The following is a 21434-nucleotide window of genomic DNA, read 5'->3' as shown; positions in this document are numbered from 1 at the left end:
TCAATAATGGGGGAATGAAAAGACTTCTGTATGGTACAATAAAATGGAGATTATTAAAAAAAAAGAAATAAAAATTTAAATGGAAAAGATAAGGAAAGGAAATTAAAAAGTTTAAAAGTGAAAAGAAAAAGTAAGGAAGGCAGGAGAAAGTTTTTTAAAAAGTGGAAAAAGGCAAAAGAGAAAAAAGTTAAATATGGGGCTGAGGTTGTGGCTCAGTGGTAGAGCACTGGCCTAGCACACGTGAGGCATGGAGTTCGATCCTCAGCACCACATAATAAATAAGACAAACAAGCAAATAAATAAATAAAAGTATTGTGTCCCTCTATAACTAAAAAAAATGGTTTAAAAAGATTAAAATTAAATATTAAAAGGAGGGGGAGGAAGTAGAGGAGGAGGAGAAAGACATAAAATACACAAATACAAAGTAGCTATAACAGAAAGCATTAATAAGAAATAAATATTTCCTCTCTGCCAAGGTGTTCAATTGTGCCAGTAGGAGTGGATGTTGGCACCCTGCACCGATGGTGATGCTGCCGGTTATTGGTGGCCAGTTCTGCTTCCTCACATGTTGAAGTTTGAACATTAGAGAAGCACGCGGAGGCAAGCATCATTAAAGCAGGGTTTGTTTAAAAAGGGGTAACACAGACTTTCCCCCTGGAGGGAGAAGGGGGCCATAGCTGGTATCCTAGTATCCCCAGAAGCAAGGTATTCTGCCCTTTTTATATGTCCTAGGCTTCCTTTTCTCTCCTGCCCTCTTCTCCTTAACTTTCTCCTTCCTGCTTTCAAGACTAGGTCCAGGAATGCTGGGTGGAATGGCCCAAAGGTGGGAAACAGTTGGGCTGAAGGGGGAAGGGCAGGATGGTGCAGCCCAAGGCACATTAATTAGCAACTTTATAGCTCCCTGTTGGGAGGGGCAATTCCTGGGACAGGTTGCCTAAGCAACAGGTTGGAGCAGGGGCAGGTTCTTGATAAGGGTGGAGGAAGGGCTCTGAAGGAATTAATATTTCAGTCCTTCTGGGGACAGTCTCCAACTTCCTGGGACTCCCTCAAAATTGGCCTGACTCAATCTACCTGACTTGATTTACCTATCTGTACTGCCTAATTCTGGCTTCATTGAGACCTTCTTTCTGTCTTCTTAGCTATGCACCCCTTGGAGTGAGTAAAGCCTGGGGCTTCTTCACATTTCTTCTTTCCCTTGTGGTGCTTGCATAGTGACCAGTGGGAGTGGTATGTGGCCCAAGCCAGGATGAGCCAGGGTGGAATTCAGCTCCCCAGGCTTGTTAGGTCGGTGGTGGCGACTTAGTGGCAACTTAGAACAAAGCAGCCCGTGCTGGAAAAGAATATCAATCAGATGCCGGCGGAAATGCCTGTCAATCAGCCAGATCTCCTGACTAACGCCTGTCAATCAGCAGGACCCCCTGGCCAATCCTGGAGTTCAGCCAACTCCCCTGACCAACTCCAAGGGAGCAAGGGACCCTAGAAACACCTTTTCCTGTCCCAAGCCCTTCCCTTCCTGCCTTAAGCCCCATAAAAGTCCAGTCCGGTCGAGGTTCCACACGGTTTCTCCTCAGACCCTTCCCCTGTCCATTTTTTGGGTCTGATCGAGTTCTGCCCGGGAATGATATCTCAATAAAGCCTGTTCAGCGGCCCTTTTAAATCTGCCTCCTTTGGTCGCTGCCTGCCCCACCCCCCCCATCTGACAAGGCTCATATTTACTCTGGAGTTATTTGGCTTGCATACTCCAAGAGCTGGGAAGACCCTGACCCTGCAGCATGTCACCACCACAGTGATTGTCTGACACAGGTTCTGTCCAGTGCTTTTTGTGCTGCACACCCGTAGGACAGGGCTCCACCACCTGTGCTGGGAGGCAGTCCACCACTCAGGACTGGTGTTCCAAGACAGCTCCTGTGTGACATCTCAGTTTCCAGATTCTTGCATTCCAGTTTCCCAGCACATAGAATTCTCAGCTGGTTTGTGTCAGAGGCTCTGTTATGGGTTCAAACTAACTTTTAAGGCAGCTCCCTGGTGAACCAGTTTAGTTGTATTACTGTAGGGACACAGAGACAGGAACATTCAGGGGCCTTTGACTTTGAGCGCTAAGCTCAGACAGATAGCTCCCTGTTAGGACACCCAGAGAATATGCTGGGAATGTAGGGAACTTTTCCAGAGCCAGTTTACCATGAGGAGGAGCTGTTGTAGGGACAAACGAGGCAAGGCACCAAAGATAGCAGGAAACAGTTTTATTTGGCTGCAGCCAGGTTCAGAGGGTACAGCCTTTGCTGTAATCAATCAATCAATCCCCTGAACCCCGAGTTCAGGGAGTTTCAGAGTTTTATACCCAGCGTGTAAGGGGAGGGGCTCAGAAGTTCACAGTCTGCAGAAGTTCACATAAAAGCAGCTTTTTCTTTCACTGTTCTGCGCAAGTTAACTCTTCAAGGACAACACCTGAGAAGGGGAGAGCCTCTTCTCCCCTTTCTTTCCTCCCCCTGCCAGCTGTTACCATGGAGCCCATTTGTAACTTATCTTAAAAATGTAGACATCTCTGTGAAGCTCAGCTTAGCTCAAGGCCAGAGGCCTTGTTTGCACATTTCTTCAAAGTACTATACTGGATACGTTTGTGAAAAACTAATAAGGGGGTGTCCAGCACCTGGAGTGCTGGTCTCTTCTCGGCCAGTGGCCAAGTAAACAGGGTGACATGAAAATAGAAAGTTTATCTACAATGGACTGTTTTGCTGACAGTCTTAAAATCAGCCATGGTGAAGAAGGCTTTTCTGTGGAGAAAGGGGGTGCCACTTCAGAGCCCAGATCTATTGTCCCTTTACACTGTGCTTTTACAAGGTATGATTTCTGTGCTAGTGGTGCTCACTGGAACTCAGTTTTTTACCTCTACCCCCTCCCTCTGTCATGCTGCCCTGTGATCAGTGTGAAATACCACTTCACCCTCAGTTCCACTATCCAAAGTCTCTGGGTTTCTTCAAGTCTCAGTCTGTCCACCACCTAACTTTAGCATCTGTCAACCTTAGCAATCTCCCACAGTCACCAACCTGGAAACATAGTTGTTCTCCAGTTGTTATGAGTCTGTGTCATGAAGAGGGTGAGTACTGTGTACCTAAAATCTGCCATCTCGAATCCTCAGTTTTCTATTACTACAACAAATACCTGAGATGATCAATTTGTAAAGACAAAAGATTTATTTTGGCTCAGGTTTGGAGGTTCCTGTCCCTGATCAGTTGGCCCCTTGGCTTTGGGCCTCTAGTGAGAAAGTAGGAGCTCCTGTGAAGCAAAACCTTATATCCCTGAATCAAAAGAGGAATGGGGCAGGTTCCTCAATCTCCTTCAAGGGCCTACCCCCAATGACCTAAGGATTTAAGTGCCAGATTATTTCCATAAGTCTCCACTTCTCCAAAATTCCATGACCTTCCAATAGGGCCAATCTGGGAACTCAGCCTTTATCACATAGGCCTTTGTAGGGTGCATTTGAGATCCAAACTCTAGCAAGGCATAAAATTAGACCGATTCACTAGATAACAGTCTCTTAAATCAGTAGGATCTAAACTTTTTTTGACCCACAGCATCTCATGTCTTGCTGGAGATCTTTGCTTAGTGATATATTAGAGGACATATGGACTAGGAAGGCACTAGGCGGGCACTAGCATTAATTTTGTGCATTGTGTCCAGTTTTGTGTGGTTGGAAAACACACACACACACACACACACACACACACACACACATACATTGTGGAAACCCACTGTGGAAGCCTCCTGCTTATTTGGGCCTCCCAGTCTGGTCTCAGGGAGAGATGTCTGGAAATAACTAAGACCCCACTCCAAGATCTATCAAGCCTGGAGATGAACCAACAGACCAGTAAGGAGCCCTTTCAGTTGTTTCAACTTCCTGGCCATGGACTTAAGACACCCACTGTGATGACTGGTTTAAGACACCCAGTTAGTTTTTCTCATTCTAAAAACAAAAATCCACCAGCCCCAAAGCAATGGGGTTGAATTGATCATAGACGGGAACCTCCAAAACTGAGCCTGTAATGCCAGATTCATGGGACCCCAATAGACCTCCAGGAGCCAAATCTGATGCAATCACACAAGAGTCTTTATTGCAAGCTCCAGCCTGGACTCAAAACCATTCCCAATGCAGCGGTCCCAGGGAGTGAGTCCTGGTCCTTTGTTCAGTGAGATTTTATAGGTTTTGGGGGGATACTCTATACATCACAACATCACACAGCAAATCATTCCATACCACAGGAAAATCAAACAACAACTCTTAACATTGATTAGCACATTCACTGGCGGGAACAAGTTGGGTAAGGGTGATTGGTTAGTACAAGAGGGGGATTCCTTTGAACTGATTGGTTCAGGCCAAGAGGGGTGTACGTGCTAAACTGCATGGTTTCCCAACATGTTATCAATCACCATAAACTACTGGAGGGTCATCTAGCATCCCAGGTATTTTCCCTGTCTCATGCTGATTGGAGGTTGCTAGGGGGTTGCTATGGACCCTCACCTAGCCTAACTGAGTCAGGGACACCTGGCGCTGCTGATCTCTCCTGTTATTTGTAGACAAACAACTCAGCAGGGTGGGTATGCCAGGACAAGGGTCATGCCCCCTTCCTTAGGACAGGCCTTGATGTAGAAGCTGCTGTTATTTATTTATTTTCAAAAATGGAGTCACATCAGTTTCTCAAGCCAAAATAAATCTTCCGTCTTTACAAATTGATCATCTTGGATATTTGTTGTAGTAATAAAAAACTGAGGATTCAAGATGGCAGATTTTAGGTACACAGCTGAGTGATCATGTTCCTGAAATATTAGCATTCTGATCTCATTTTCTTTCACAGGAAACTTGCTATATACTTCTTGTTCTTAGTAATACATAGGAACAATACTTTTGTTAGCTAGGTGAAGTAAATGCTTGTGTGCTCTAATACTTTGTTCATTCTGAAGGTTCCATTTCTTTTTAAAAAATTTAAAATAACTTTACTCATTTATTTATGTGGTGCTAAGCAAGTGCTCTCCCACTGAGACACAACCCCAGCCCCTGAAGCTTCGATTTCTTGAGACAGGTACCAGAGGCCTCTTGATGACGGTCATTTGTATTAGGTTTCTGGAATTTCACTCAAATCAGAGAACTCCCTGAGGTTTATATCCCTACACCTACTTTTGAAGTTAATAAAAATATTTTGCGTGTAGTATAGACCCCCCATCCCATTTTACTGAGTTAAGAAAAACAATCATAAGTTTCAACTTAATATTATATTCAGAGATGATGTGAAAAGAGGCATCATTTAGCTGTGGAAAATACTCATATACATCAGGTGCTTGGGTTTTAAGTATAAATGTTATAATATGGTGCACATTGTATGGAGACTAAAAAAGCCATGAAGAATGACATAAATCATTGCACTTCCTAAGTATGTGTTATGGTTTGAATAGAAAGTATCCTCCAAAAGCTCCTATGGTAGTGCAGGAATGTTAGGTGAAGTGATTGGATTGTGAGAACTGGAGCCTAATCAATCCATCCTAGTTTGAATGGACTGACTGGGTGGTAACTGTGGGCAGGTGGTGTGTGGCTAGAGGAGGTAAGTCACTGGGGATGGTCCTAGAATTGTGCATCTTTCCTGAGGCTCCTTCCTCTCTTTGCTTCTAGGCTGCCATGAATGGAGCAGGGCTCCTCCCTCATACCCTTCTACCATGATGCTCTGCCTCACCTCAGACCTAGAGCAATGAAGCAGGTTGACAACCGAAAGAACCTCTGAAACCCTGAGCCAAAATAAACTTTCCCTCCTGTAAATTGTACTTGCCAGGTATTTTGGTCACAGTGATGAAAACCTAAGTCATGTAGTATGCAATACAATATACCAAACACTGGAATTTGAAGGCCACATTATTTTATGGCCAGGGAATGGATGACTTGGATTGCCCCTGCTGAGAGCTGTTAGGTGTGTGACATCCTGAGCCAGTGCTAAGGAGCTTGTGTGCTTGCTAAATTTCTTCCCCAATATATTCTGTGCTGAATTACTTTGCCCAATGCTATGGCAAGGTTCAGTGTAGGACACTGGAATTTTTATTCATTTCTATAGTCTACTTTCCAAAAGATTAAACAACTGCAATGAAATTGAAGCTAAGGAGATTATGTTCAAATCTCATTCCTTTTACCTCTGCCACTCTGGATCTAACCAGCTCTTTTTTCCCCTGTATAACACTGGATCTGATTTAGACTATGTGCCCCATTAAGACTGCTCCAGTGAGCTCACAGATGTGGAAGACATGTAATTCGTAAAATGTCACACCCATAAGAGGCTTAACTGAAGAGCTAAACACTGTGTGGGTCTTTAGTCAGTGTATTTGAGGACTACATCATTGCTGGGCTGTCAGGGAGTCCAGAGGGAGTTTTAGTCACTCATCTTCTATAAGCACATGAGCATCAAGTATGGAAATGGCCTTTCTGAGCATTCTGACAAACCCATAGTGCTCTGGAAGTTCCCTTCGAACTACCCAAAACAAGTGATAAAGGAAACCAGAAACAGTTTGATTTTAAATCAAAAGTTATGATTTTATTTTTAATCTTAATACACCAAAAAAAATATTTCTTTTAATGTAGTGAAATAAGCACTTGAAAATAACAATTTCAACATTGCTGTGATTTGCTCTGTGAGGCTTTGATGGGTGGGTTTGTCTCTAAACACAGGCCCTGAGGCCCCTAAGAAGCTGAATTTTCAGGCGGTCTTCAAGGTAGTAGCAAGCAGCCTCCTGCCTGAACATCCCCAGACCAGCAGACTTGTCTGAAATGAACATGACCAGAAAGCACTGTCAGACTGCCTCTGTAACCTTAATTTTTGTCCACTGGAAGAAAAAAGTCACAAGTGCCACCAAACATTGGGAAAACAACAGCTCTTATATATCAATACAAGGCGGGACCCTTCAGATGTGTCCTAACTGGTTACAAAGGTGGCTTTGACTGATTTATGGAACCAGTTTCTTTAGACAGTTACATCAGGAGTTTCCTACAATACAGTTGTGGGTATGGGCTTCCAGGGACATCTATCTGATCGTGAGACTGTCACCTGCCTGACCTAAAATTAAAGTGCTGTAACTGAGACCTCACCAAATCCACTCATGGATGTGGTCCTGCTGTCCACCTGGGCTGCAAGAACAACTTGTCACTTTCTTTAAGAAGTGGAACGCAGGAGGAAGGGAAGTCTGGGGATCCTGCCCCACTTCTGTGAACCCTGAATTTTCAAAGTATTTGAGGATGAGGAAAGTCACTTGATGATTCAACAGGCTTATGGTATTCTTTGATACAGTGTGCAGGTGTACTCAACTGGCCTCTTCTGCAATATTCTGCCATTTGGCTCACAGATGTTTATAACAGCATCTGTCAAAACCAGCATTCCAGAAAAATGCTGTAACTACACTGTCACCTGTTTTGTATCACTGTCAGGTATACCAGCATACAGAAGTGGCTGGCTTATTGGCAAAACTAGTACCTACCACTTCATACTGATTGTCAGATCAAGATAGGGCATCACTTTTATCATTTTAATGTGCATATGTGACAGGTTAAATGCTGTGGTCTGGTCTTAGTGAAATTTCTTCTTGATGGCACAAAGAAATGGGCAGAGGAACAACTTTAAAGAGCTCTGGGAAACAATGACTCATACCATGAACATAGGCTCTACCATCATCCCAAGTTGATAGCAAAATATTTATTATTGAAAACAAAGACTGGGAAAAGATAACATTGGCTGCTGGAAAGTTCTGGGCTTTCATCATGGTATTCTTACAGTGTTACTTTTCAGGATGGAAGCTTTTTCTGTAAAGTATCTAAGAGATATGGGCATGGACCATATTCTGAAGCTTGGGAGGCCAAGTCTATTTGGTCTTCTCCATTCTCCTAGCAGTTCCCTACAATAAACATTGGACAGTCCAACAAATCTGCTAAAGAATCATTAGCCCTCAGAATGTGCCATTGTTGGCTTAGTTGTGTGACACATAGTCTCTGAGCTGAGCCAGTTCTATCAGAACAAGGAAAAGAAGATTATCTGAGCATGCTGTCTCACCCAGGTATTCAGTGGTTTGGGAATATGGCCAGCCTTCTGCAAGTGACTCCAGGTGCTTTGTTACTCAGAGGTGACAGGGTTTATCTTATCCTGAAGATACTACACTGGATTTAAAAATATTTTCCATGGGTCTCTTGGCTAGAAACCTTCTCCCTATTGCTTTTTCCATTCAATTCTACCCACTCAAAAGAAATTTTGGACTGGAGTCAAGAGGTTAGTCACTGGACCAGCCAGTCTCTTTATGTAAGCATAGATAGCTGGAGAAGTGACAGGGAGGGATAAATCAACCCTCTCATTGTCCTTGACTAATACATAGGTAAGCATTCCCCTCCCCACTAATTTTTGTAGTGCAGTATGATTAGAAAAGCGGGAATAAATTACCTGCAATAACCTTAATCCATGATTTTAACTTGGTACTTTGGCCTAGCACTGAATATAAATACAATAAATAAATAATAATAGTAGTTTTTTTCTCATAAGCAACACTAGAAGGTTCAGAAAAAAAATTCCCTGTTGAATGAATGGAGCATTTCTTACTAGAAATTTATTGCAAATTCATGCATTTGGGTTGATGTTCAGACCTAATGTGCAAAATTATATATATATATATATATATATATATATATATATATATATATATATATATATATATATACACACACACACATATATGTATACTTATACATACATGTATATATGATTATTCCATACACACACATATGAAATCAAGGATTTGTTTTTTATTTAATCCAGGAATGATGTTTTCACCATACTGGGATTGGAATGCAGTGGAAACTCATTTTAATAGAAAGACACTCTATTGTAGCACAGTGGGGCAGCTATAAAAATTGCCTGCCCATTTTCCTGGAATGTTAACTGACAGCAGGATTATCTATGTGGCAGTCAATTCTCTGGTAGGTTTCAGATTTGTCATGGGCCAGTGATCCAGCCTCATATCTTGATATAATTAAAGCAGCTAAGCTGAGATATTAAAAACAGTGAGCTGAACCTATATTACCAGAATTTTGTTTTTTAAAAAATGTGTGGCTTTTTTTCCTCCCATGATAAACACTGGAAATGCTTTAGATATATTTACCTAGTTTAAAAACTATTTATTAGACTTTCAACCTGTAAACCCAAATTTTAAGTTATTTTACAAGTGAACAGAAGCATGAACTTAATATCAAGACAAATGTCTTTGGAAGCATCATCTAGAGTCCTTTTTAAGGTTTATGTTCATTTCTTTATTCTAACCTGCATTAAAGAATCTATGATAAATCACCGAATTAAATAATTAAATCTACTAGATGAGCCTCTGACTGGTCCTTTGACTAAATTCAATTGACATGTGGCCTTTTTTCTTGTCTTAATTAGTCTACTCACTTTCTGTTCTAAGAGGGAAAAAGTCTTATTGCACAGTATCATGTCTTTGCAAAGCTCAAAAGACCGTTTGCATCCTAAGAATCTATCCTAGTTGTTGTAGCAGGACCTAGCTTTTTAGCTCACATCAATTTCTGCCCTAATAACATTACATCCTTCCATCAATCATATCTCATCTATGAACCAAAATCAGGACACCATAGACTGTTCACAATAATTTAACCTGGACATAACAGCTTCTTCTCTGCACAGCCCCCTCCCCAGGTCTTTCAGTCATGACTTGGTTTGCATGGACTCTGTGTTCATTGTTCAAGCCATTCACACAGAATGGAATAAAACTTTATTCTTTTAAAATTCCACACATAAACAAGATGCTGAAAAAGCCCTTGCCATCTCTGACAGAAAAGCAGAGCAGCTCTGTTTCATGAATGACAGCACAATTAAAGCTAAAATAATATAAAAATAATTTGAAAAATCCCTTTTACTGTACACTCTCAAATAAAGCAAGAAAGATAAACAACAGTTTCTGCTAGCCAGAAAATGTGTTACTACTCATTTGGGCTTTGAAGTTCAGTGTACCCCACATTTGTGTGCATATATGTGTGGTTATGTGTGTATAATCTATGCAGTGTAGTAGCCCCTAACCTTTTCATCTAGTTTGCCTAATCATTAAGCTACTGAACCAATTAAAATACTATTATATCACATCGAACAACTTTACATAATTGCTTCTTTGAAATCCTAGGAACGCTGACACATTTATTTGGCTTGTAGAGGACTGAAATATTACAGATAATATTATCTAGCTCTTTTCTTAAAAAAAGAATATGGCTCTTAATAAATTGATTTTCTGAGTTCCAGAGCAAAAGTCCCTTTTAAAAAATTTCTGAAGCTGACTTGAAGCAGGAAGGATGTCTTCTGATTTGGCCAAACCTATGACGAGTTGTTTAATATCATTTGAAATTGAAAGGATTCTTCTATGGGGGCCTTTTGCTATCAACTATTTCCAGCCAAACTTGTCATGGTGTGTTTGTTAATTATCTCCACTTGGCCAGCAGAGGGCACTTAGAACACCTCTGCATGGCTTGGGGAGCTAATGTGGACCAGGTGGAAACATAGCGCTCCCCCCAAATCAGGCAGAGACTCTGCAGATTTCTTTGTAAATTCACAAAAATGTAGAAAACATGGACCATCGCCCAGGGATTCATTTGGAAAGTGAGGACTATGTGTGAAGGCCAACAGGGAGGAGCATCCTAATGTCTGGCTACTGAGGGCTCTTTAGCTCATGCCTTTTCCCCTTCCCCAGCTCCACTGATGCTGGGCTCAGCCCTTCCACATACAGTGCAGGATGCACTTTCAAGCCATCTGGTTGAGTTTTTTTTTTTTTTAATTTGTTTGTTTGTTTTTTTGAGTCTGCATTTACTGTTCTGTTCAAATGCCTGGGACAACTAAACAAATGTTTCATATCTCATCTAAGAGTAGAAATATTATATTAGAAATATTCTGGTACAGAGAGCTGCCCCTTTGGGACCTGGGTTGCATTACTTCCATTCTCCCAGAAAGAACCTTGGAAAAGTACTGTGCCCTGTTTTGTTTTTGGCAAACTCACTAGCCTGCGGCTGGGAAGTGAAGGGAAAAATATCTATCTATGTCTTGAGTTGAACTAAAAAATGATTAAGACATCTTTTTTTTCATGGGGGCTACAACAAGCTAACCTTTCTTAAAAAGGCTTGAGTTTCTGCAAAAGCATTATTGTCCTAGATATAAACCCTGTCTCTCTTCCATTTTCATCTTTTCTACTGGCTCCAGTTTCATGTCAAAAAAGATCAGAAAGGATTGTGTGGTGTGTGTGTGTGTGTGTGCTCGCACAGTTTTTAAAGTAAAATTCTCTCATCCTTAGAGAAAGATAACACTTAGTAAATACTTTTTTTTTTTCATATAGTGTTAATAGCCTTTGCTTGCTTTCTGTTAGTCTCTCTCTGTCTCTGGCTCACTGTTGTTCTCATTTGTCCTAGAGTAGACAGATAAGAGGGATTGGGGTCTTCCAGCAGCAGTGCTTTGAGATGGAGGTGCACTCAGTGAGTCCTCACCCAAAAAAGGATCATAAACTTACTGGGTTAAGTCAACCTAATTATCCCTAAGCTGCCTCGGGTTTTGTGTCTGCTCGTCTGTTTTGTTTTAGCTGCACCATGTGATTCCTTGTGCCATTTTCTTTTGTCTTATTATTTTTCTTGATGACCCTGAGCTATGGCTTTCTCCTCAGTTCCAACACTATTCAGCCTTCGTTGTTTTCTTCATTTTGCCAATGTAGGCCTCAAAGAAGAAATGGCAGAAGAGCACAAGGTAGCTGAGGTACATGAGTGAGGACCAGAAGATGTTCTGAAAGTGAGAGTGACACTGGTCTTGCTGCATCCAGTAGAAGACCAGGTAGTTAATGACACAGCCCATCAGCATCTGAGTGATCTGGGACAAGGTGATGAACATGGCAAACTTCCGGGAGACTCGGAAACCCGCGGCCCGCAAGGCATAGTAAGAGTACATCACGGCGTGCACGCCATAGTTCATAGTCATGAACCAACCACCCCCGGCAATCATGTCTTTGTAGGAGTACCAAGAGTACAGGAGCACAGTGATGTGGTGGTACCAGTGCAGGAAGATCAGCTTCTGCTTCCTCAGAATGATGAATATTGTGTCTCCTGGAAGATAAAGGAGGGAAAAATGTACATAAGCTCTTGACCACACACACAATGATAATCCAGAGTTTTGTTAGAGGACAGATATCTTGAGCTAGGACTGGAGAGTTAGATGAACTGGATTATAACCATGAGCTGGTATTTGCTACCTCTTTGACGTTGGGCAAGTTACTTATTCTCATTATTTTCTAGTTTCCTCATCTCCAAAATGGGATAATTAGTAACAGCAGTTTGGAATTATCTGAGGATTAAACAAGATAGTCAATATACCTTCTTCATACATGGTAAGTAATCAACAGATGTTACTTTCAAGGTATTTTACACAAAGTCCTACTAATTTTTGATCTAGAATGGACATTATCATCTAGGCTGTCTGATTCTCAGTGAACCATTCATCTTAGGATATATCACCCAGAGGGGACTGGTGACCTGCCAATCAAGAGAAATAGGCTGGAATGCAATGCAAGTGCCCAGCAAAATATTCTTAGTCCTCTCCAGAGTTGTAAAACCATACTTTTTTCTTTGATCCATGACAAAAGATACCCTTTAAACACCCATTTTTGTGAGCTCTCTGTATAATGTCCAACCCTTGCAATATGTAAGAAAAGCAAAATTTAAATAAAAGGCAAAGATGAAAGAAAAGGGCAACAAAAATCATCCTCTATACACGTGCACTGATGTGGGCAAAGGGAATGCTTGACACCAAGGAATCAAGTGAGGAAAAACTGAAAATAAGAGTTCATTGTATGGAATTAACTATAAAGAAAGCTCTGCAGGATCCACCAAAATTTTTTCTTATTACATCACTGTGAAGAAACAGACCACTGTTTCTGAAGTAAGAAATTATGCTAGAATTATGCTCAGGTTGGTAGATGCTCTGTATCTGCAATGATTCTGAAAAATAGAGAATATAGAACATTTATGAGAAAATGGATAAAAAGCAAGCCTAGTAACAATTCACCCAATTCCATTAATAAGTAAGATAAAAAGGGATAAGACTTTGACATGTGAGTCAGAAGCAGATGTATGCAGGTAAACGTTTCTTTTCTTTCTCATCTCTGTGGTTATCAGATATGGGGAACACCAGCATCCTTCAGGGTCTCTGGTGAACCCAGAGTAACTTCTCTTTGTATAACAAGAATTAGAATGTCCTTAGTCTAAAAATTTAGTAAGCACAAAGGGGACTCATACTTATGCCTTCCATACTTTATGATGGCCTAAAATGCTTGGCATTAGGCAAGGTAAGAAAACTGGGCTTGGGAAGACTTTTGAGGTTCTGATGGCTGTGGCTGGAATACAGGTGGTGCCCCATTCCATGCATCAGGGCTATTAGTGTATTTTTTCTCTGCCGAATTATTATTTGTTATTACTTTGTTTAGAAAAGAAAAGCAAAGTCTCCAGTTGCTACATTTCTGAACCTGTTTAAAATTTCCAATGAAATCCTCTCTCTCATTTTTATTATGTCTATAAATGTCAGACAATGATAATGACAGATGGTGATGGTCACTCTCATGTGTATATTTAAGGGCTGAAACTGGGGTCCGGAGACCTGGGGTCTACTTCCTGGTGTTTAACTGTGCTATTCTGGCACGCCTGTCAAAGACTTATACTTCTGTGTAATTATTGTTCTGTGCCTATCTTTCCACTGTAGACTGTAATGCAGATACAATAATCCCAGCCAACTTTTCTTCACAGTGGAAAGAAGACAGAAGTCCAAGGAACTGTATGTTAAAAACAAATTTTAGTCATTCATATTGAGAAGGTGTTTTTCCCCCAAGTCTCTTAGCATTAACTAAAATATATATCCAAAATAATCTCTAAACACACTATAATAAAAGTATATGCCACAAAATAACATGAATTTCATCCTAATTCTTGATGTCTAAAGACCATATTCGAATGAACCAATGTGGAATGCAAACTGGAAACTGCAATTCTAGGGTTGAGGCTTTGTTTTTCCTGACCACAGGGATGGAGTTGGGGTTGTCTCAGGCTTGGTCTGAGACATACTAGGTGTTGCTAGGTACTTTGGAGAGGGGGGTTGGAGTCAAAGATGTTATCATAAAATCTTGAAGACAAAATGACTTTGAATTCACTCCAAGAATTTCTTCCAGAACAACATGTATAGGAGGATGATAGACGGAGTAATGAAGATGACTATCTCCCCATGATGGCTCTGAAACTGCTCAGCAGCACTACTCCAAAGTCAAACCAGGGTTACTTCTTAAGACCATAGATGCAGAGAACTGCGGTTTCCCTAGTATGAAGGGAAACTGGTAGGGGGTTCCAGAAGGGCCAACCCAGACCCTTCAAGGTCATTGACATTGCCGCTTACATGTACCAGCCAGGTACTGGGGCAGGTACAGAATATATTTCCTCTAGAGAAATCAAATAACATCACATTTAATTTGTCATGAGCCAGAGGCATGCCAAACTGTGGCATTTACAGGCTTGCCAGAGTTATAGAGGGACCCAGAAATGTAAACTCTCCTAGGGACTGTATATTTGATGTTGGCCAACCATTCTTTCTTGGCCACATGTCCAGCTGGCATTGTGGAATGCATTTTGGCCAAGTACAAGCAACAAGACTTTGGACTCTTGAGGGTTTCAGTCATGTCACCTATTTTAGCTACTTCCTGGTTCATGTCCTCTTAATCATGATCTACCTTTTGGTCCAGCTATTTTGAGTTAAGAGATAACCTGCAGGCATAGCTTGATGTTTTTTTTTAACCTAAATGTCCACCCCCTGAACTATACCTTCTGCCTGTGCACCTGGTAAGCGCAGATATCCATGAATCTATGGAGAAGTCCTTTATCATTTAGAAAATCCCCAGAATACACGCAGCCACCAAGGGAAACAGAGACCATACCCTGCATGTGGCTTGTCACAGACGGCTGAGTTTCTCTTCGCAGAATTAGCTGGAGTGCTGCTGAGTCAGAGGTTCAAAAACAATGACAAGCTCAACTGAGCAAGGACCCAGACTTACAGCAGATGTTTCCAAGTTTTAACAAAAGCAAATCTCAGCAGGTTTTAATATAATTCAAACAGGAGGCACTAAAGATTTGGCATACAAAAGCAGGGTGATGGCTCTCTTTCTCTCACTTGTTCTAGTAGAATGTAACCCTCTAAATTCATTGAAACCAGCTTACTGTTTTCTGCTGAACAGAATCCTTGCTGTTAACTAAAAGTTTAGTGAAAGGGGCAGTCAGTGTTAAATGCGTGTGGAGTTTTGGCTGCGGAGATGCAAAAGTTTTGGAGATGGATGGTGTGATGGTTGTACAACAATGTGAATATTATGTATATTTTACTGCAATTATAAAAAAAGTTTAGTGAAAACTGCAGGCATGTGGATTTGGGGGAGAAACACAGTTTCATTGTTGTATATGGGAGAACTGTTCTTTCCTTTCCTTCCAATATTCATACAGGAGGACACAATCTTGGAATACTGAAAAGGCAAAACTTGGGACTGAAAAATAAGCAAAGTTATAAATAAATAATCCAAATTATAAATAAATCATTCAAATAGATCTTTCTTAATCAAATGGTAACAAAGAATATGCTCTCAATAAGGGCCAGTGGTTGGCTGCCCTGCAGCACTGGTGCTGATTTTTAGGTAGGTTCGTTTTTGACTTAGCCTTTCACTTTTGCAAGACCACTGTCAAACAAGCTCTAGAATATTTGAAAGATAATATAATTGAAAAAGGTCTTCAGAGCATGAAAACATCACTATAAAAAATCTGGAACTGTCTTGAGATTTTAGGTAGCTTAACTAGCTTCAAAGAGACCATGTGAAGATTACCTTTTTTCCAATGTCAACACTTGAATCCTGTATTTTAGCTGGGAAGGGATGGCTTATTGGATAATCTACAAACTATTACCACAAATGACTGTGACGATGTGCCTCTCCAGGGAAAAGAGCTGCATGCCAGCAACACACCACGCCAAGCCTGTCAAGCCAAGGACTTGAGTCTGCCTCCATCCAGATGCAAGAGGAAGACTGCTAGGTGGCAGAGGGGAGTGGAACATTCGGGTCTACACTAAATTCACTACACTAATTTGGATGAATTAGCATCATCAGGTCAAAGCAACACAGAGCACAGACACCTGAGTGCTGCCATAGCAGCTCTCCCCCAAGAACTCCAGCTCCATCCACTATTCTAGAACTTCACTTTTCATCTGGAATAGAGTTAGGAGGGCACAGAGCAGAGGTCTAATCATGTGTTCAAAGAAAACTGACGAATATAAACAGCTTGAGGTGGCTCTTCAATAAAATATTCCTTAAAAAAGCAGAAGGGACTACTTTTATTCTCAAGCCCCTCAGATACAACTGGACACAACTCAGAACAGACAAGGGATACTTGCAGACTTTTCTTGGGCTGGGGATATAGCTCAGTTGGTAGAGTGCTTGACTCCCATGCACAAGGCCCTGGGTTCAATCCCCAGCACTATACATACACACACACACACACACACACACACACACACACACACACAGAGAGGCTTCTCTAGAACAAAAGACTGAGATTGCTTCTTTGCAAACTGCAGCTTAACCCCTAAGTTCCAAGTTTGTAATTCTGTAAATATTTCAATAACAGAGTTACATTAAAAAAGGTTAAAATTTGTTATTCAATTAAAATTTTTATACGTGTTCCATCTCTGGAATGATGGCACATGATGGGTTAAGGGTTAGTAATAAGATACCACTTCTGATTTAACAATGGGGATAGTTTTTATTTATTTATCCTTATTTAAGGATACTTATTATAGAGCATAAAAGAAAAGTCAAGGGAACATGATTTTCTCAACTTGAATAATTCTCAATTATGTAGAACTTGATTTATTTTAAAATAAAAAAAAAAAAATCATGCTCCAAGAGTAAAGAATACCTGCTTCCAGTCTCAGACCAACCCCAGTTTTGAAAATAAGTGCTGATTCAGAAATCTTATGAACCTAAATAAAAAAAGAATCACTATGAAAGAAATATATCTAACAAAATGATCTTTTATCCACAAATGAAAAAAAACAAAACAAAATTAAAATATTCTCACAATCTAAAAATTCCTAAAAATAGATTTCCAGACTTTGTACCTAATGAAATCAACACAAGTATGAAAAAATAGCTTCCTGGGGCCCGATCCATAAACTTTATATTGTAAAATTCTTTTTAGACAAAGTAGCCATTCTATTCTAGCCCCTATTAAATACCTGGTACATGGTTGGTGCTTAGTATAAACTTATTAAATAGATGAATCCACTTAATGCATTTTTCTCTAGTTTTCTAGTTATCTGGGACCATGTGGAAGACCTATCTTTGCACTGCTGCCCCTCTTAAAAAAGGTTTTAGAAAACTTTTCTGCTGCTGCTTGTCCTGACCTGGAATTGTCAAACCAATTGCAAGGTACTTGTAGGCAGCAGGTTTTTAGCACACAGTGACAAATATCAGAGAGAATTCATACCCAGGGGTATGAAACAGAGGCACCTTACAGAAGGCTGCTGGTAACTGACACTATAGGAGTCTTGTAATAAAATTATCTCTAACCCCCTTTTTAAGGGAAATAGGAGAGGGAACAATAAATATCTTTTCAACTAAATACAAGCACTTTTTAATGCCAGAGTTAAAATATCTGAATTAAATGATACAATTCTTAACTGCAGGTTAAGAAAACAGAAACCAAAATACTTAGAGCTTATTGTCAGCAGCAGCTTCCTTTCTCAGGCAACAATGACATTTCCTGAAGAAGTGAGCTCATGTCAAATCCTTACCTCTTCATCTTTCAGTGTTTCTGCCAAATAGTGCCAACCTTCCCTTCAAGACCATTAAAGATTTGAAGGTAAAAACTCTAGAAATGTACACATATAGCCAGTATTGACGTCTAGAAGGGGAACTACCTTTTCCTTTCCCAGGGCCTGTCTCACAGATGATTGAAATCAAACAGCAACAGAGACCAACAATTAGCATTTGTTAATGAGAATAGGAGGACACCCAAACGAAAAGCTTATTTTCCTAATCTGAATCCTAACTCAAGAGATCAAAGTATGCTTCGATATGGGGCTTGGAAACAGCTGAGCTGCCCTTTTCCCCTCAATCTAATATTAGCTCAACTGTTGATGGACCTTAGAGAGGGGGCTGTGTATATTTTATAAGCCCCCGGAAATGTATTTTTAGTAGTGCCTGGAAATTGGCATGTTCTACATAAACCATCTTGCCATTTATATACTTGAGGTACAATTATTTAAAAGGCTGGAGGAGACAGAGAAAGTACAGATCCTTCAAAACCTCAAATTCGTTCATTATAACTTTCCTGCAACCAACAAAACAAAACTTTCAAGCCATTAATTTCTTTGTTCATTAAAAAATAAATAAATAAATACATGGACATGTAGCTACAAAGATGGGGGAGAAAAAATGGAAGGAGGGAGGACACTCACCTAGTTCGGGTGCTTTGCTTAGCACAAATGCATAAGCCCAGAATTTGCTGACGGGTCCATTGTAAAAGCTCTGGTCACAAACTGACTGCTTCAGGCCTTTGGTCATCAAAATGTACACCATGTAAGCACCAGTTCGAAGAGCACCGAATATACTTCATAACAAAAAGAGAAAAGAAACAAGAGTCAGGAAAAAGTTAACTTCATCTCTGATGTTAACCATCCTTAGAAGACTGGGTGGCTGCTGACAGGAAACAGGCTTAGGAGAATCATGATTTGCATTTACCGAGAAGCATCTTTACATGTTCTGTAAACCCGATCTAACACAATTCTCAGTGCTTTATTCTGAAGACCATGCACATGATACCACCCTTCATCAGTGTTCAGTGAGGTGACAGAAAAGGGGATGGTTCAAAGAAGGGTATCATGAAGAACAGCTGTGACCTTGGTGTTTCAGTTTGAGAACTATTCCTTGGGGAAGAGGGGGAATAGCTGCAAAATCAGAATTATTCGTTTCTGTCCTGTTTCCAATCATTTTTCAAGCCCCAATGGCTCTCCATCTTAAAGATCTGTTAATCTCTTTAAGTCAACTCTTTTTCTATGTCTGGACTGGCTTCTTGTTTTTTTTTTTTTTTTTTTTTTTTTTTTTTTTTGTGGTGCTGGGGATTGAACCCAGGGCTTTGTGCATGCGAGGCAAGCATTCTACCTACTGAGCTATATCCCTAGCCCTGGACTGGCTTCTTTAAACCACTCTCTGAGCCTCTTTCTCAGAGAAACTGGAAGGAGCCTCCTCCAAGGCTCAGCTCCACTTCCTGGAAGCGCACCCCAGGCACAGGTGAGGATTCACCTCTGAGCTCCCCAGAACCACGTACCAATACCGCTTCACACACTGTTCTTCAGTATGCTTGCCTCCATGTGGGCAAAGGTGCTCCACCAAGATTGTTGAAAGAGGGAAAGACGGTTGAAAATATGGAGGAAATGAACCCCCCCTTGTATATGCTTTTTCTTCTAGATTAAGAACCTGCTAAGGAAACAGGAGAGCTCTGGAGTGTGTTGACTCAATAATGCAACCTGAAGCATGAAAGATTTGGCAACTGGAAAAAACAGATTCTATGGTGGAGTGAACCCCTTAAGCATTATGTTCCCAGTGTCTGAAACAACACCCAGTACTCAAAGGAGACCACTCAGCCCCAGAGGGAGCTGGGTCTGGTTATCCTACTTCTGCCCCAGAAAGCAGCATTCCCTACTAGAAATCAGTTGGGACATGAATGAATGCCTGTGGAATTAAGTGGCTGCCTCACTAAATAGGGAAGTCTCTTCTCTAAAGGCATAAAGTCTTCATTAGATGATGTTACTCTTTTCAATATAAAAAATTAGTCGTTTTACAGTTGTTAATCTTGTTTAATCCTTCAGTGACTTCCCTGTGCACTTAGAATGAACTCCTGCTTCCAGACCAGGACCTAAGTGGCTCTGAACTCGTGATCATCCTGTCTCAGCCTTCCATCAGCATAATTTATAAACATCCCCTTCCCCACTAGTTGCAGCCCACCATATCTAGAAACCACACAGCCAGAACCATTCCCCCACTGTCTTTCCTGCTACTCTGTGTGCTTACTCTGTGTGCTTTGCAGGTAATCAGAGAAGAGCCAAAGAAGTTCGTTTGGAATAGTTACTTTCCTTTCATCTTCCTGGTCTACAAGTCATTGTAGTTTATTCCTAATTCCTAAAGTATTAACACAAATTATCCTTTTGATTATTAAATATTTATTGGCATGATTTTAGATAAGCTAACTCTGGCTGATAGTGGCACTCATGGAAGACTTTGGAGGAAGTGGTATTTGAATGAGGGCCAAATAGGAATTCACAGTTTGAGGGTTTAGGGTACAGGGAGGTCACTTCAGAGCATTGTAGCACTGGAGGCTTTAATATCACAGTGACCCACAATAATGCTGACAACAAGGGTATAGCACATATTATTGTCCCATATCTGGATATAAGCCTCATTCCCAAAGCTCTGAACAATAAGGTTGACTCAGAACAGAGGACAGTAGCACTTTTCAGGGAAACCGTCAGTGCCAGCCATTGGGCCCATGTGTCTGCGGGCAAAGGCGCATTGTTGTGATGTGACAATGCTACTGCTGGGGAGCAGGGGGGGAGATGCTTGGCCAATGGGATGATTGTTATTTGTGGGAAGCCACTAGCTCTGCCCCTGGCACATCTCAGTCACTGCAGACTTTGGAACCAGGTGGCTTTTCTAACAGCATCACACTGTGATACATCACCAACATATACTTTAAGGTGAGAAGACATTTTTTCTCCCTGAGTTGTATTACCTTGAAAGATAGGGTGATAATAGGAAAATATGCAGCTTATGTTCTGTGACCGCCCCACCACCTAGTTCTTACTTATACTCAAGGCAGACATTGCTAATCAACCTCTGCCCTCTGACTATGTCTGGGGGTGCACTAAAATTCTCAACCACTCTAAATCACTACCAATCAGAATCGCAAAGCCAAGCCATTGTGCACATTAAGCTTCCAATCATAGCTTGTTCACTTATGAGATTCATGACTGGGCAAGTCAAATTTTTTTTTCCTCATCTGAAGTGAGGATAACGATAGGTTCTATGAATTTTATAATGCAATATAAGAATAGCATTTAGTGTCAAGCCTTTGATATATAGATGTTCAATGAAAGAGTTTTTATTGTTATTATTATTCTTACTCTCCATTATTATCTGTTATTATTATTACTGTTTTATTTTATCCACCCTTCAATGTTAAATATCACCTTTACCTCACTCATCTCATTTTGTCAAGTTAAGAGGGTAAGGATAAGACTTGGAAAGTCAAGATTGTATGT

The 21434-nt window shown here is 40.7% G+C and overlaps 2 protein-coding genes across 8 annotated transcripts in view; one reads left to right on the top strand and one right to left on the bottom strand.

Moving 5' to 3' along the window:
* Positions 1-5825, top strand: part of Egf (epidermal growth factor) — a 135020-nt gene extending 129195 nt beyond the window's left edge. Inside the window, exon 25 of the mRNA XM_027935537.2 lies at positions 5660-5825. Within this exon, the coding sequence (XP_027791338.2) occupies positions 5660-5707 (48 nt within the window). The 3' untranslated portion in view covers positions 5708-5825. The remainder of the gene's footprint in view (positions 1-5659) is intronic.
* A 3928-nt stretch (positions 5826-9753) lies between these two features.
* The window catches only part of Elovl6 (ELOVL fatty acid elongase 6), a 122491-nt gene continuing 110810 nt past the window's right edge, over positions 9754-21434 (bottom strand). For all 7 annotated transcript variants that reach the window (XM_027935419.3, XM_027935416.2, XM_027935421.2 and 4 more), the window contains 2 exons: positions 18576-18727; positions 9754-12148 (listed from right to left, as the gene is read on the bottom strand). In XM_027935419.3, the coding sequence (XP_027791220.1) occupies positions 11724-12148; positions 18576-18727 (577 nt within the window). In that variant the 3' untranslated portion in view covers positions 9754-11723. The remainder of the gene's footprint in view (positions 12149-18575; positions 18728-21434) is intronic.

The sequence above is a fragment of the Marmota flaviventris genome, chromosome 7, assembly GCF_047511675.1.
Source record: "Marmota flaviventris isolate mMarFla1 chromosome 7, mMarFla1.hap1, whole genome shotgun sequence".
NCBI classification, from domain to species: domain Eukaryota; kingdom Metazoa; phylum Chordata; class Mammalia; order Rodentia; family Sciuridae; genus Marmota; species Marmota flaviventris.
The sequence above is the reverse complement of the archived record's forward strand: the minus strand, read 5'-3'. Positions and strand labels throughout refer to the sequence as shown.